At 37.6% G+C, this 16810-nt stretch overlaps 1 protein-coding gene across 3 annotated transcripts in view; it reads right to left on the bottom strand.

The window, feature by feature from the left end:
• Nucleotides 1–16810, bottom strand: part of Camta (Calmodulin-binding transcription activator) — a 175315-nt gene that overhangs the window by 66117 nt on the left and 92388 nt on the right. For all 3 annotated transcript variants that reach the window (XM_066290084.1, XM_066290083.1, XM_066290085.1), the window contains exon 4: nt 8514–8605. In XM_066290084.1, coding sequence (XP_066146181.1) covers nt 8514–8605 — 92 coding nt within the window. The remainder of the gene's footprint in view (nt 1–8513; nt 8606–16810) is intronic.

Here is a 16810-nt window from a genome sequence, read left to right as displayed (position 1 = left end):
TTCGCTCCTGATAATAATTCCCATTAAGGCCCAGGAGGGCTAAGGTTAAGGTAAGGCCTTCTTACGGGCCGCACAACAAGGAAAGGACCAAAACTCTACGTATGCGAGTTTTCATAAAGAAAACGACAGAGGGTGTGTTTATCAATTCTTTTTAACGTAAACGCATGCGCTCGGGCATGGCCACGACGGATGGTTCCGGGAGGGCAAAAAAAACAAAATTAAAAATAAATAAATAAATAAAGAAAGAGGAAACCGAATCTGACGTCAAAAGTAGGATGGGCTCGTGAAAAGTATCACAACGTGTTGAGAATTGTTGTCCAAGAATAAAGCACGTTGATTTCGTGTGTGCTTTTTCGTGTGCAGAACTGGTGTGTCACGATAGAAGAAATAACCCGTGTTTTCACGGCTGTCCTTCACAAAGCGCAACAAGCCGCTCCTGCGCTGAAAGGGCCATCTGTACTGTGGACATCCCGACCTTCGATTCCTTAAGGAACGACGCGGGGGCGAATGAGTAGTGTGATGACGTGCAAATATCGGCGACCACCTTAGACTGGACTGGCTTTGAATGAGTTTGTCGAGTCGGGAGCCCTCCGGAAGGGGAGGCAAAGGAGTGGTGCAACGATTGACACCCAGCAAAAAAGGATCGAGCTGGTTTTCGAGGGGAAGTTTGTCAGCTCTATCCGGTGAGAGCAAATCTGAGTGAGCGTTCATCTAAAGCAAGCTTGTACACTAACGAGCAAGCAATGGGTTATTGTGAGTATGCACGAAAGAAAGTATCGCCGAAATAGATAAATTTTAACTTAAGCGACGATCAATTAATTGAGCTGGGTATTGGGACATAACCGACACACATGTTAAAACGGCGGTCTCTAACAGCAATGTCGATTCTATTGCGACATTACTCAACATGCCGTAGCAGTTATCAAGTTAAAAAGCGAGAGCGTCAAGCTCAAAACAGACTCTTAAAACGTCATCGTCTCGATCTATTTAAACAGAATGACGAAGAGGGGTTGTGTCTAAATAGTAAGGAGCCTGGGCATGTAAGCAGAAATTGTTGGAAATCTCCTAAATTAAACAATACCGCTACTGCAAGCAGTTACGATCTAAAGGAAATTAAAAACCCTTGCGATATCTGCAAAAAAGTTGGGTACGCTTCTGAAAAATGTTTGTTTAAAAATAAAAGATAAGGTAATTCATTAAAAAGATTCCAAAGTAAATTACTTCTGCGCATGCTTACATAGTGATTACTGCGTTAAGTGCAAAATAGAGAACTTGACTGTAGCCTGTTTAGTCGATGCTGTTGCCAAAAATTAAGTAGGCACGTTTATCAGACAGCACCCCTTTTGAGAATTTTTGATCCTAAAATCATAAGGAACGAGAAACATACTGAACCCAAACAGGGACTGTACCATTCGATCAATAAGATTCCATTTTCTTTTCTTGCTGTGTATTGCGTCTGTGTTGGTGCGTTCGCGATAAGATGCGTCTAAACAGTACAGGAACACCTGCAGTTTTTTCCTAAGGCGAATAAAAATATTTTTTGTTGTTTTTTTTTATCTTAACATTTTTTTTGTGCAGTAATAAAATTGTGTTATTGTTATTCGACGTTGTGCCCAACGGATGTCCGTGTTAACTTTCATAAACAAAGCGATAAGAGGGCTTGTTTATTAATTCATTCTAACATAAGCGCGAGAAAAGTGATGGAGGGTTTCCAACTTGGGAAAAAGTTGTGGAATATATTTATTAATTCTTTTTAATGGAAACACATGCTCTCGAGGATGGCTACCACGCATAGTGTCGTGAGGGAATTTCTTGATTCTTGAAAGTAAAACAGTGCTCTAGAGACTTACCTTTATGTTATTAAAAAAAAAAAAAGAAACCTAATCTGACATGTATATAATAGATGAGCTTATCGTTTAGTATGCGTCATCGATCAGCACAAATACGGGTGATGTGGACTGGACGTTAAATGAATTATCGTGGTCGCTACAAGATTGAAGATACCCATTTTATAAAACTTCGTATTTTTATTAATTTACGGATATTTTCACAACAATAATTTCAGTTTGTTTACATTCAACATCTCTAACCTAACCTGACAGACCGCAGGAGTAATGACGTATCTGCTAAGCGAGTATATTGGATTTAAAATTTATGTCGTTACATATGAGCTTATTACTATTTATACAACCAGTTAGGAAATGCATAATTTTATGTAACGAGTAGGAGTCTGCGGGACGAGCGAGGCGAGCTAGGCCCGCAATTTGGAACGACTTAGTTACACAAAATAGCATTTCCCATTTCGTTCAATTTCAATCAATTTCGTTCAAAACCCTTTTTTCATCCCTTTCGAGTTTGGAACACGAACACTTTCGTTTTATTTGTCAAAATTGGAAAACAATCAATTTAGCGCCTAGTAGCCGATACTAAACAAAAATGTAGTGTAGAGCGTACCTCGTGATGTTCAGAGCTTCAACAGCAACTCATTTCGTTATTGTTATTACCCTTAGCGAATTGGAGTTGTAATCCTTACCAAAAACTACCGTAAGTGAGTAAAAACCACGGTACACGAAGCGCCCTTTTCGTCACTTTCAGAACACGAAGAAACCTTTGAATTTCGGTTTTTACACCAAAATATCGTCGGTTGTTTAAAAATTGTGGTCTGCGAAGTCTCTTGAGCATTTGTTTAGAAATCGATGTTTCTGACTCGGCTACGTCTCGTGCGAAAACGTTCGAGCTCACCCACCAAAGCAATATTTCGCGTTCACTTATACAAAAATAACTATTTATTTGATGTTTTACAATTGTAGAAACTTGTCCCTCCAACCTCCATTATGTTGAATTCCCATGAAGTATGAGATCCTTAAAACTATCCTGTACGTACTAGGCCGAAATTCCAGGTCATGTGGTTTGAACATTAGGCTCCGAAACTCGGTGCTCCTTGCGAATTTCCGGTTTTTGTGGTCAGACAACCTTTAAATCACAGGATGTGCTCGGTCGAAGGGCACAACAATCTAATGTAGTTAGGGACCCAGCCGCCGAAAACTTTCCACCTCCCTTTGCAGAAGATTTCTAATCAAAAAAAACCTTTTTAAGAATAACAGGTAGTCGATGGTATCGGAAGCACTGCAAACCATTAAAGGCCCGAAAGTCGGCATCCCTATAAAATATACATGGGGCTGTGCTATCAATTAATCGAAAGGGTCTCAATTACCGCCTTCCATTATCTGGAATTGTTAGGAATGTTACACCTTGATGAGATCCGAGTTGGAGCGTTTCAGGCCCTTGCCGCAATAAATTTCTCGTCGAAAGAAAATTTGCTTGTGCTAATAACTGGCAACTGATCCCATAAAACTGGGATCAGAATATATTGTGTGATGAGAACTGATGTTAGTGAAGTAAAGAGCGATAAGCGACACGAAAAACGCGCGTCGTATATCGCGGAATTATGGCGGGACTTTACGTCCTGATTAAGTTATCCCAAAGCTAATAAAACGAAGGTTAGGCCATAAAAGAAGTAAATATCCAAAAATTGTGCCGAAAGAATAAAAGTAGTAAATTGCCGTTCTATTTTGGGAAACGCGAGAATAAAGTTCAAGCATCTCAAATGAAAACAACTTGCTGGAAGTTTAGCAAATTAGGAGAATCTCTGCGAGCTCTACTAAAATCTCCGAGTTTCTGAAGTTCGGGTTTAATATTTAAGTCGCGTAGCGAATTCTTAAGGTTAACAAATGGAAAAGAGGTTTAATCATTTTATTGGCCTTCTGACAGATTGTTCCGCAAGATTAACATCTTCCTAGAAAGTGCCCGTTACCCAGAATTAATACGTTGATAATTTGGTAAAAATTATTATTTTTGGTAAATTGCGTTGAATGAAGGAAACAAGTGGTCCCGAACAAAGACGTTGAAGACTACGACATACTTTTCGACAGCTCTGCTTTTCCCTTGATCGAACATTTCACTGCTTCTAACGCAATTAATTTCCTGTCTGTTCAGCACTCTCGTGCGCTCTTAACTTTTGGAAACAACTCACAACCTTTTAATACGAAATCTATAGATCTTCGAGCACTTAGTCTAAAAGAACAAAAACGCTTGAATAATAATTACGTAGTTAACCAACTAGCAGAAATATATTTTCCATAAGCTATTCAGTGCTCTAATTGCGTACTACCATTTCCAGTCGTTTCTAAGCCTAAAAAATCGGATATAACATTTTATGGGGCACGTGAGACCGAGCGAGGGCAATATGGAACGATGTTATAACAATAAAATAGGGTAGTTCGTCTGAAGAAACGGCGAAATTGTTCAGTTGCGGCTATTTAAGGGTAATGTCCCGCAATTTATTCCATTATGGGGTCATTTCGTTCCTTTACATATTAAACTGTTTAACAGATAACATTTCCCAGGAAGCTGCTTCCAGTTAATGAGGGTTAACTTACATAATTAAAAATAAATTTTGCCTTTCTTTAGGGAAATTCTGATAAAAATAATGGCTAGAACTCTGGCCCACTCGAATGTTAAAAAATTATAAATATTTGAATTATATTTCCCATAAAATATTGAAGATAATTGAAGGTAATTTTTCAACTGGGCAATTTAAGAACCCTCCCCGAAAGTACGACTGACAGTGGCTTTAAATAGGCTTCGAAAAATGAGGTCAGAGACCGTCGCAATTTTATTGTTGAAATAGAGAATGATTTGACTACCACTAGTAATGTTAAAAAATGTTATATGGGGTGTCATATATCAACTTGAAGATATGTCAGAGGGTGATAGTACTCTGCAACAACCTAATAAAAATGCTAATAGATTCATTGTCAAAAATGCACCATTTTCGATATATGTACGTGCAGGGAGGTTAAGTTAAATTTTTTTTCTTACGTATGCTTTGCACATACAAATGCAATGTTTTTTGATTGATGTACTATTTTATATTTTGTATTTTTTTCTTGAAACATTCTGCTCGAGCCCTAATACTAAATTAAAACTCTTGAATTTGGTGGCTTTTTGGTGTCTTGCAGTATTTTTGTATTTTTAACCGTTTTCGTAGAATTTGCAAACACATTTTAAGAAAATAACATTAAGAATTCCAGTCTGCACCGCGTGGCTTTAAACGCGCCCCGCCCCCTTCCCCCAACTATTTAACAAATGGTTAGTTTCTACAAATTCAAAAGTAGCATTAAACGGGAAAAAATACTATATTTTGACATTTCTTTTTAATGTTGCTTACGTTATCGGTAGCGCAGTGACTGATTTTTGAAAACTGAAATATGAGGAAAGTGAAACCTCAAATTGAAAGCGTTTCAAAACTACATTAAACAGTATATTGCATTTCAAAATTTATCGATTAGTTTTTATAAAATACTGCTATAAATTTGGTAAAAAATGCAATACAAACTCAGTTAAATAGTAAACGTGTAAACAACGAAAAAGCTTGTTTGTTGATAGAGAATTGGTTTGTTTTCGATTTTGTGCTGACAAACACATTTTTTCGTTCTGTACGTACTATTTAATTAAGTTTGTATTGCATTCTTTACTAAATTTACAGCTGTACTATATAAACATAACTTAACGATAGATTTTGAATTGGAATACACCGTTGAATGTAGGTTATAAAGATCTTTTATGTGATGTGTCATGTGATCCATATTCCAATTAAAAAAATCGACCATTTTGTTTTCCCGGTGATGGAAGCAACGTTAAAAAAATAAATAAATGTCAAAAGATATTGTTTATTATTTTTTCTTTTTAACGCTGCTTTTTAATTGAGAAAAAATAATAATTTGTTAAAAAGTTAACAGAGGAGGTGGAACTTTGAGCCGCACAGTATATTCCGGTTTGTAATCTAAGATGCGACAGCTGAGTTTCAGCGTTTCCTCACCATTTCAGCTGTACAAAATTTCAAAAATTTAACTCAAGGCATAAGTGAGAATAAATGTGACACTTTGCCGTCGGGTACATGCAAAAATGGCGCATTTCCTGTCATGAACTTATTAGCATTTTTTTTTTATTATTTTGCAGATTACGATTGCTAACTGAAATATCTTCGTGACATGTTGCATCCTGTACAGGGAGTTACTGTGATCATCAGTGCGCAAACGGCAATCACAACTATCAATGCCTGGGAGGAAAAGAAGCCAGAAGGTGAAGGAGGTCGCCAAAAAAAAATTAATTGGCTATAAAGAAACCCACAATTTTATAATAACAATTTTATAGCGTATTAGCTGGTCGTTCGAAGGTATTACATAGCGATCCAACCGATAACGAAATCACCTAACCATATGAGATTACCGGGGTACAGTCGGAGAGCGTGCTCTTTTATTTTCGCCCATTAAAGCCTTGATTAACAACCTACAAGTATTTTTCCTAAAAAAGGAATAAACAGAGTTGGTGTTATCAGAACAATTTTAGCAATTTTGTACATGCAATTTCGGCCCCAAAAATGCCTGAGCCTGACTTTGCATAAATTGTGGTTTTATTTCGAAGCGAAATGCGTCCCGATAACAAAACACAAAAATGGAGAGTTGTTGTCAGGTGGCCGCAAAATCTAACCTGAAACGCTAACCTGTGGAATTTATGGCAGCTTTTCCATCGAATAATAAACCTTAGTAAACTATACGACAAAAGCAGCTCTTTTATATTAAATTTCTTTCAGGATAATGGGGAAGATAAGCGCAATAGTATTACGTCATGGAGTAAAGTTATCTATGATTTCGGCAGTGAATTGCATTCGACTCACTCAAAAATGCCAAGAAAACCCATTAAAAAGGGTTTGTAATCTAATGAGTATTTGAGCGGTGCGGTATCAATGACTGACTGCAAATTATGAAAAGTCCCTGGAAAAACTCTCTCCATTAATATTAACGTGTCGATAAAATTTCGACTGATTTTAAAGACTAACTGCAATTGGTAATTTATGCGATATAAAGCGGAAGTGGCTGAAGGAAACGCGAGCAGACATTTTAAATTGTAGTCTTTCGACATACGCAACAAACAGTAACTAAATTTTCATATTATATGGTGATTTATGGGTCATAAAGTACGATTTACATGTTGAAATGGGCACCGGCCTAAAATGGAATTAAATTTCATTTTTTTCCATAAAAAAAAAGAAAAAGAAAAGTTGCAATGACTAAGTTCAGATTAGTTACAAGATATATTCAGAATAACCTTGCGGCCACTACAAGAGATTGTGGAACCTCTTGGACTAGAATCATCTTCAGATATTCTGAAACCCTTTTTTTTTGGGAGGGGGGGGGACAGTTATACTCGATGGAAGAACCAATATTCCATTAAGGCCCGAGGGCCTTTCTAACTTTCCTTGTTCCTGCTTCATGTTAAAAATGAGTTCCCGCACTTTCAGGGACCAAAGCCTCCAGAGACCTTTATAATCAACCAACAAATCCCATGTCAATCTCTGTCGGTTTTGGGCGGTAAATAGAGACCATTAGCCCAATTCTCGAAATCTCGAATCGATGTCTATTGTCGTTTTATCTATCAACTTTAATTAACTTATTAAATAGGAATTCGGCAAAGAAGTTTCCAGATCTTTACAAGGGTCTCTGTTATCTGCAAGGATCACGAAGTTTCTTTGTTGAATCGGGTTGAAAGTTAATTAGTAAGACAATTGGGGTTAATAAAAGGACTATCGTTTATCTAGGACTCGCCTACAGACTTAAATGAGCTTCAAATCTTTTCGTTTCATAACCTCCATGGTCCATTTATTTGACCAGTCATATGATCAGTTCTGGTCAGTTCCCCATTTCGATCTACAAGTTGTTATCTATTCATTCGACGCGTAACGTCCACCTGTATTAACATGATTTGTGAGTCGCATTGTCCTGGAGCTGGCTTAAAAAAGAAGCAGAAAAATTGAAGGAGCTGAGAACTCTCAACTGGGAATAAACAAACTTGAGAGAGAAAATTAAACAGAGTTTCCTTTATAGGTCCCAGGCAGCACTGCGGCCCGCAGAGAATTTTTTTTAAGGATAAATATGATAATGTGATGACCAGTAGATTTATATAATTGTATCCTCGGCCCTTTCACCTTGATCTTGCCAAGGCCGAACCAAAAATAGTCGAAAATGGAATTTTTTATTAAACACAAACTCATTCATGTAACTTTTTCGCCGAACTCCATTCGATCTTTGCAACGCCCTTTTGTTGTGTGCATTCGCCCTCTGCTGGTTAAAATGACTTGCAAACCGCGGCTTGACACTTATTTAACCCGGTGATAGATATTTATATCCCGAGCTAATACAATCGATAGCTAAAGTTCACCAACTTCAAAACGAGCGTTCAGTGGAACACAAAAATGAAACTCTTTACGTTAGGTGGAGGAGTTAACAAACCCATAAATTACCAAAAACAATTAGAGTTTTATAACGACGTAAGCGGCGAAATGCAAATGGAGCACCAAGTGCACAATACTCCATATTCTTGACGTAATGCTCCTAAGAGACTGCAAGTCGACTTACATTATTCAGTTAAACTAAATAAGAAATTGGACTCACCTCATTTGTATTCCAGCGGTGCCTTTGGGTGGGGAAGTGGTCGGCACGGGGCAGGCTCTCCAAGTTTTCGGGCAGCTTGATGGGTTCTCCGTCTGCAAAAAGACGCCACAACATTATTTCACTTAGTAAAAGGAGATTTATGGTCAGTTTCTAAACAATTTCACCTCCCCAACTTGTTGGCAGTAAAAACCTATAGACCGTCCTATACGTAAAGTTTGGAAAAAGGCACTTTCGGGAGTTAGTTGGGTGCAAAACGATTTGAATTGTAAAGTTTCCCAGTGCAGTTTTGTTGTCTATAAAAGCTTAAAGACGTTAACATGTCTGAAATAACGTCTTGAAATTCAGTTCGTATCAATGGAACATTTTGTACAGATTAATGGTTTTGTTTAGTCGTCATTCTCAGCCCGTTTTAGAATTTTTTGTCGACCCGATAAGAGCGATTTTTCATAACAGCATGGAAATTTTCGAGCAATTCCGTCTGGTTAATTGTCCAAGAAAGGGTAAACAATTGCAATTTTTCAATTGTAAATATTTCAAAAACCGTTGAGATTCGGCTCAGGTTATGGATCACTGGCTCAACCTACTTCCGGTACAACCGGAAGTGCTGCGATGTCGAGAACCCTTCCGGTGGTTTTCAGGACGCGCACCGATTTGCAGGTAGAACCAAATTTTTCGATTTTTCTAATCTTGAACATTTTTCGTAATCCATGAACGCCGTTCCGGAAGACGCCCTCGTAATGTCAATAAATGCACAATCGGATTTAACTAAGAGATCTTAAAAGCTTTAGCAAGTAATCAAATTTGAAACAATGTTACCCCCGTCCCTTCCTTGGGTACCTTAAAGTCCGTTTATCAATTTTGATCTATAACTTACAAGTTTCTAGTTAAACTCCCAATATTACGCCAGCCGGTTTTGACTTCCGGACGAATGTGCCGATTTGATTCGAGTGATGGAAGTTCGAGTTGTTGATGTTCTTATTTATATTGGACACAGCTTGCAACTCACTGGCTCAAGTTTAAACACGTGTGTTGATGTTTGTCTGTTTCCGTTACGCTTGATCTTTGTTAGCACGAAGTTCAGTTCAAGATAATATTTGCGCGATGGTTGCCTTTGATAATTCTTTAGAAAAGTTTGATTCAACTTTAATACGCAAATATGATACTGCCTAAATTTCTGAAGTGCTAGTTATAACATGTGAGGTATGAAGGTTTCTTACTTATCTTAGCAATTTACTTCTTCCATTTTCGCATCAAAATATATCAGAAAATGCCAGGAAACCAGAATGAAATTGAAAAAATGGTTTGAAAGAAATCTTTGGAATGAAATATAAGAATAAAGTGTTGGACAGTATTTCAGCTGGCCTGATCGCTGAAGGAACTACTGGGTATCGGTACCCCCCTCATCCTTATGTGCCAAATTCCATTTACCAGTCCTACGTGATTGCCAGATATAATTCGGCGTTTGTTTACTTTTGCTTAGGGTATGTAGTTCATTTTACATACAAAGCATTTCAGAATAACTCTGCCATCTGCCCATTGTAATTTACTTCGACCGAAATGAGAAATAAAGTTCATACGAACATGAGTTCGTTTTCGCTTCCTGTCGGAAATACAGGGTGATAAATTTTTAAAAAGTTTTTTCCTAATAAGCCCGTCCCGGCATGAAATATTTTTATGAAAATTGGGGGCACAAAATACATATAGAGGCACATCTTTTAAGGCGAAAATAATGTTTCGAATTTCACCAGTAGCGTCCCCATTGATGCGACCCGGAACGAATTTATACGAAAAGTGTGACACGCCACCGGTTACAGAAAGTACAAACAACTTACCGAATGCTTTATATTTTTGCGAAAAAAAGGTCTTTTGAATATTTTTCATGCTGTTAACGGTTTTCATCGAAAAAAATAAAACGCAACAATCTGCAACTGAGAAATCGCAAAATTCATTCGATTCACACAATAAAAAATACACCAGGGATTTTTCAAAGAGTACCCGATGATATTCGAAAAAGAGGCGAGGCACGAATTCATGTAGATGAAGGCCATTTTCAACACTTCACTTAATTGCCCTTTTATAAATAACGTACTGCACCTAATTTACTCTTATAGTTCTAATATTAGTTGTGCGAATGTTTAATTTTCCTCAAAACCGCTAACGTTATAAAAAATATTGAAGAGACTTTTTCATCGAAAAATGAAATATTCAGAAAATCATGTAAATTTTTTTTTAATTGGTGTTGTGTCATATTTTTCATTTAAAATTTTCAATGTCACATCGATGGAGATTTCACTTGTAAAAGTTGAAACATTGAGTTCCTCGTAAAAGATCTGTCAATTATCATAAACATATTCAATACAGAAACAGATGTATTAGACTGGAACTAAAAAAATAAGAATTTTTTATCACCCTGTACTTGAGATGGGAAGCGAAAATAAACCCATGTTCATATGCACCTTTTTTCTTATTTCAGTTGTAGGAACCTGCAGTAAACACTTGGCGGACGTATTCTGCAGCACCCTGTACAAATGAGCTTAATAATAATTTCGAACAAAAAGAAGTACGCAGACGATTGAATATGCCGGGAAAGTGCTGGCGGCATATCCGTAAAATATAACGATAATATAACGAGCGATCAAGTAAAAAAAAAAGAGGATGTTGGGTGATTCGACGACACGTGTTTCTATCTATTAGCTTCATCAGGCATGTCAGTGAACAAAGTATTGGAGATATACATATATCATGTTCCACATATCCAAAAATAGACGCACATGCGGGTGTCTTGGAAAGGATGGAAAAATAACGTAGTTTCCATTTTCTTTTTTTCCTATCCTTTCCAGGTTCTGAATATATATGCCTGATAAAGCCAATAAGTAGAAAAACGGGTTGCCCAACATCCTCTTTCCTTTCTACATGAACGCTCAGGAGATTTTGCGAAAATGCCATCAGCACTTTCCTAACATATTCCATCATCTTTTAAATCGTCTTTAAAAACAGTACAATACCGTGTCGGAAAAAGAGTATTTTACATCGCGGGCTCATGCATTCTTCGCTACCCATCTGATATGCTTTGATGACTAATGATTTGGACGTTTGTTAGGGGAGGCAAACTCCTGTTGTATGAAGATTTTCCAGTGGGAAAAATTATTTCCCGTGAAAAAAAAAATTAGATTTCCCTGGAGTATAAAGCTGAGTGGTGTGAAACACCCTAAATTTCCTTTGGACAAAGTCAATCGAGTCTTTGAGGCCTCGATTAATTTTTTGATTCGCCTACGGTTCCCAAAAGAAAAACATTCAATCTCATCCACCCAATGAGCGTTTCGTGCAACTAATCTATAATTTTATGCCAATTAATGCGTAATTATGAAACCACAATTATTGCTGCAAATGCTACAACACGCACCTATGGTCCAGAAATTTTTCTAACGCCTTAATTGTCCGAGGAACTCAATTTTTGTGGTGTCTTCTTCAAACGTGCTATTCAGGCATTATCATGTTAAAAAGGAACCACAACCGAAATACTTATCGAGCCATTGAGATTTATGGCGAATAAATCTAATGGAGGAGGTTTTTTTTATTTCCTTCGATAGCATTCTTTTCAGAAATATTGCCGATTTGTGTATCCATGTCGAACAATGTTCTAGATAAAACAAGTGTAACATTTCACGACTGACGTTATACGTTTATAGAAGACATACATCAAATGCTTTAGAAAAAGTAGTAGACGATCTCTTTCTCGCTAAACAATTACAAATTTTTAAGGGAAAATCCACTCCCACACGCCATCGTCTAAATTTGATGATGTACCAGCTCGGTTTAAACTCAACTCACTCGGAGGGCAAATGACTTTTACTACTCGTACCGCAAAGGGAGGCTGTTCTAACGACCTTCTATCATCATTTGCATGGCGTATTAGCATAATCATAATCATTCCCTATTCCCCGATGAATATTAACACATTAAGCTCCAGATTCGTCGTTCTCCGGCACGGTCGTATAGAAACGGAAATAGCAGGGATTATTTGGGAACGAGACTTCAAATCCTCCATGGCAATTTTACTGAATAATTAATTAGGAGGAAATGCGTGAAATTATTTGTATGATACAGGACGTTTGAAATTCTGCTACAATATGAGCGGCCAGGAAATTTCGAAGCGGCTTATTAAGAATCAATTTTTTTTTAAAGAAATAATTCTTCCTTTAGACGTCGAGTGCTTGATGCTGAAGCTCGAGGCGCTCAAAAAAAGGTCGAAGTCTGGCAAACACAAGAATTTCCTTGCTGTAGTTAACCGCACAATGTCAAGCAATCAATTAGCTAATGGATGTCTTCGTAAGGAAAATAATGAGCAAAACAGTAGGCAGGCTAGGGCGGTTCTTTTATCTTCCCTTGTTTACTCATACGTCTATATTAAATAAAAAACATATAATATATAGATACTAAATATAAAAATACAGGGTGAGTCGTTGGAATCGAGTGTTTTTGAAATAATCGTAGCATCCTTAGTTTTCGATATATAATTTGTTTTTTTTTTAATCATAGCAGCAAGGTCGAAAACAGCATTTTATAATCATGAACAGAACATCACATCTGGGATATTTCCCAGCAAAGCGAAGGGGGTTTCTCTGTATCGCTTGCCTCACCCTTTCAATATTTTCTGGAGTACGTACAGTACATTGAGGACCGGGGGGCTTTTTTCATTATTGAATCCCTTGTTCATGAATTATTAATCCGACGTAATATTGTGTCACGCGGGGAACCAGAAACATTCTCGATTGATATCGAATCTGTGACGAAACTAACCTGAACTGCAGGCGCACACTCGCCGCTCGGAAAAAAATACTCATAAACAAACGTTCGATGTTCCAACGTCCACGACGGCTCCATGGTGGCAACTTAAAGATAATAATACAATGCTGTGAGTCAAAGAATGAAATGCCTGTTGGAGCACAACCCTTCCATCGTAAATCATCGAGTACTATTAGTTTTAAAAAACGTTCGGGTCGCGTGCCGCATCCTGTATAATAAAAAATTTCTGTAACAGACCAATGATGATCTCCGTGTGGTTCGTAGCGTGAGCAGTTGATGAATTGATCGTGATAGTGTGTTCATCGCGTCATTCTTGTTAATGCACTGAAAAACCTAACTCGGAAATATCTCGGAAATGGTTAGAGACGCGTTTTTTTTTTTTCGGGGAAACGACACTTTTTATATGCATATAATATGCCAACGACAGAAATAATAACGTGGCTCAAAACTAATAATACATAGTTTCAGCCCCTTGCGCAAACTTCTATTTGCGACTAAACTTTAAATCCGTATACTTAACAGTAACAATTTTCTAGATCGAAATCTCTTATTGCCCGGTATGATTAGAACGTGCGTGTGCACTGTTAATCCGCGATTTCAGCGATAACTGGTGCATACATGTTCCCAAATGACATTCCGCAAACACTTACGCACTGAGTGAGTATTATTAAGCGTTCTTTGTCCGTTCAATGCCTGACACTGAACGCAACCCATATATTAAATTTCTGAAAACTGCTCGTTTATTGCATAAGCATGATAGAGTTATAATCATTTTGATATTGGACGGAGGCAATTAAATGTGCATTTTAACGGGTCAGGTTATGAATAAGAAATAAACCGGTTGCATGAGGGCGGTCGGAATTAATTTATTATATTGGCGTTGTTTCAAAATTCGTGCCCTAAATCGCCTTGAATATTTCTGCTGCTGCTCAAAAAGCTCCCGAAATAAGATTGAATTTATTTCTCGGCTCCTCTTGCGTGTTCCTTTATCATGGGACCACAACTACAGAAATGCCGACTTCTACAATACGATATTTTATAAATGCTGTTCGAAATTAAATTTCGTCGTAAACTTCTCGAGCGAATATTTTGATATATTAAGCGCTTAATGAAAAATACTTCTAAGGCTTTTAATAATTCGAACGTCAGCCTTCAATCACGCAAATATAAATTTCAAATAATAAACGTTCAACCTTTAAACTCAAACCTTGAAGCCCGCAAGATCCATAGAAAGAGCTCTTAAATAATTTTAGTTATTTAAGGAAATGTCCTGTTACCGTCTGTCAGGTTGAATTCTATGTTTGCACACGTCTGTTGAATTCGTAAATTCCACGCTTTCGACCAATGTCGGCCATTTAGACAAAAAGCCGCGCACGTAAAGGATTTCTTGAATAAAACATCGACCGCCATGCAACTGATGGCCCAAACGAACTTAACGAGATGCTGACTTGACAGATTTCCTAAAATGACATGTCTCTGATGCTCGACGAATGTGTTTTTATTTACTGAACTCGTACAGTTCTCCCCTTCTTTTATATGAATTGTAAAATTCCTGCAAAATAGCAAATTCAGTTGTATCGCATAAGCTAGTTTAGCACAATCTCGATTCTCGTTTACACAGGGCCTCTCAAAAGCATTATGGGAATATTTTGGGAGAAACCCTTTTGGGACCAGTTGAATTTTTGACAACACCGGAGGAGGGCGAGTACTGGTGCTTCTCGTGTTCTTGAGCACGTTGCTCTAGTCGCAAGCCAAGGTTTTTGGTTCGGGCAAAATGGTCCAATCCGTATTAATGTAAGAAAGTAAGAGAGTCCTGAATAAAAACTGTCCACGTCGACGAATTGGTCGAAGAGTGACCATCTGTGGCCACCGCAACGTTCCCACTTAAACCCATTAGACTTCTTTGTTTGTCAGCTAATTTTTCTGCATCTCTCTGTGTTTTCATCTGCTAGTACGCTCACGTCATTTGCACCAATATTTCTGAGACGATCTGCAGATATTTCCAAAATTTAAACACTTACGTGAGTTATCTCCGAGCAAATTGCTAGCTACTCTAGTATACATCATATTTACATTGCTTCTGGAAGAAACATCATATCCTCACCGCTGAAAATTGATGATTCCAGAAAGCAATATACGCCATATTGTCGGTCTATAACCCGAAATTGAAACACTATCGAACTGGTGGCGTGAAGTAATATCCCTAAGGCACGTAGAGTGCTAAGTTCATCATGCGTGAGCCATTTATTGCAGTTGGAATTATTGATAAAACGTCGTGGCCAAGTGCACATTATGGAGCCCCAGCCCGGAGTCTTGTGGTCGCCTTTGCCTTTTCTTGATGATTTGTATCCGAACGCCGTATGTAGGGAACGACGCGACGCCGAAACTAAAACACACCACTAGTGTTGGTTTTTATTTTTATTTACTTTTTTGAAACTTTGTTTTATGCTGCCACAGAAACGATCTATGTCACACTACTTTTGAATCCATAACAACCGGGTCAGTGAAGTCTCATTTAACGATACAGCAACCTTACAAACGCAATCATTTCTCAGTTTAGGCAGCGTACACGGCCATTGGGCGGCACTAATTTCCAATAAATGGATCTTTGCGAACATCATTATCAAATGCACTACGACTAGTAAAGCTGTTGTTCGCAGCTACCGTAAGAGAACATCCAGGGAATGTGCCCGTTAAATTTATATAACAACCATAACCAATCATGAACTTAGCCTTTCTCTACGTCGACTTAAATAGAATGTACGAGAGGGATAATTTGTTGGAAATGCTCCATTCATTAACAGTTTTGGTTCAATTATTATTACTAACGGAGTTCCTTCACTAATAAAGTGTAATTTAGTATGCACCACGTGTACGAATTGTGAAAAGGACTGTAGTTTATCGTGAGAGTCACTGAGTAAATTGCCGAATTTCATAATGAAATTCAACTGCGTTTACGAATATACGGGGTGTCACATAAAATACGTGATAGAAATCACAAAAGCTCTTAGAGGAACGCGATTCTGCACCCTTCAAATATGTAGTGTCGAAGCACCTAAAAACGATAATAAAAAATTGATCATTTCCAGTTATCAGAGGCAGAGACAAGCGCGTTTAAGGGTAAATTTAGGTAGCTAAAAGATATAATTTCACCATCATTTATTTTTCAGATTAAGGTCATCATCCTTATGATACACCCTCATTACTCACAAACATTCAAATTGATTCAGTTGCCCCGCTATGTAGCAGGTGGATCAATGATACACGGCCCCGAGCTAGAGAGGCTCCAACAAAATTTGTTGTCTTCCAAAAAAAGTATCTCCCTCCAAGAAGTTTTGATGTCGGTTTTGGTACAGGGCCTCTTTAAGGATATGCATATATGAATATATAAAATATGTATATAACATGCTACTGTAAATTGTAAGGCCTTTATGCGAATGCATATGATATTTGGGCAAAATAATTTTTATTTTTGCGGGTGTATAACTAGA

This window comes from Euwallacea fornicatus, chromosome 14, assembly GCF_040115645.1.
Source record: "Euwallacea fornicatus isolate EFF26 chromosome 14, ASM4011564v1, whole genome shotgun sequence".
Taxonomy (NCBI): Eukaryota; Metazoa; Arthropoda; class Insecta; order Coleoptera; family Curculionidae; genus Euwallacea; species Euwallacea fornicatus.
The sequence above is the reverse complement of the archived record's forward strand: the minus strand, read 5'-3'. Positions and strand labels throughout refer to the sequence as shown.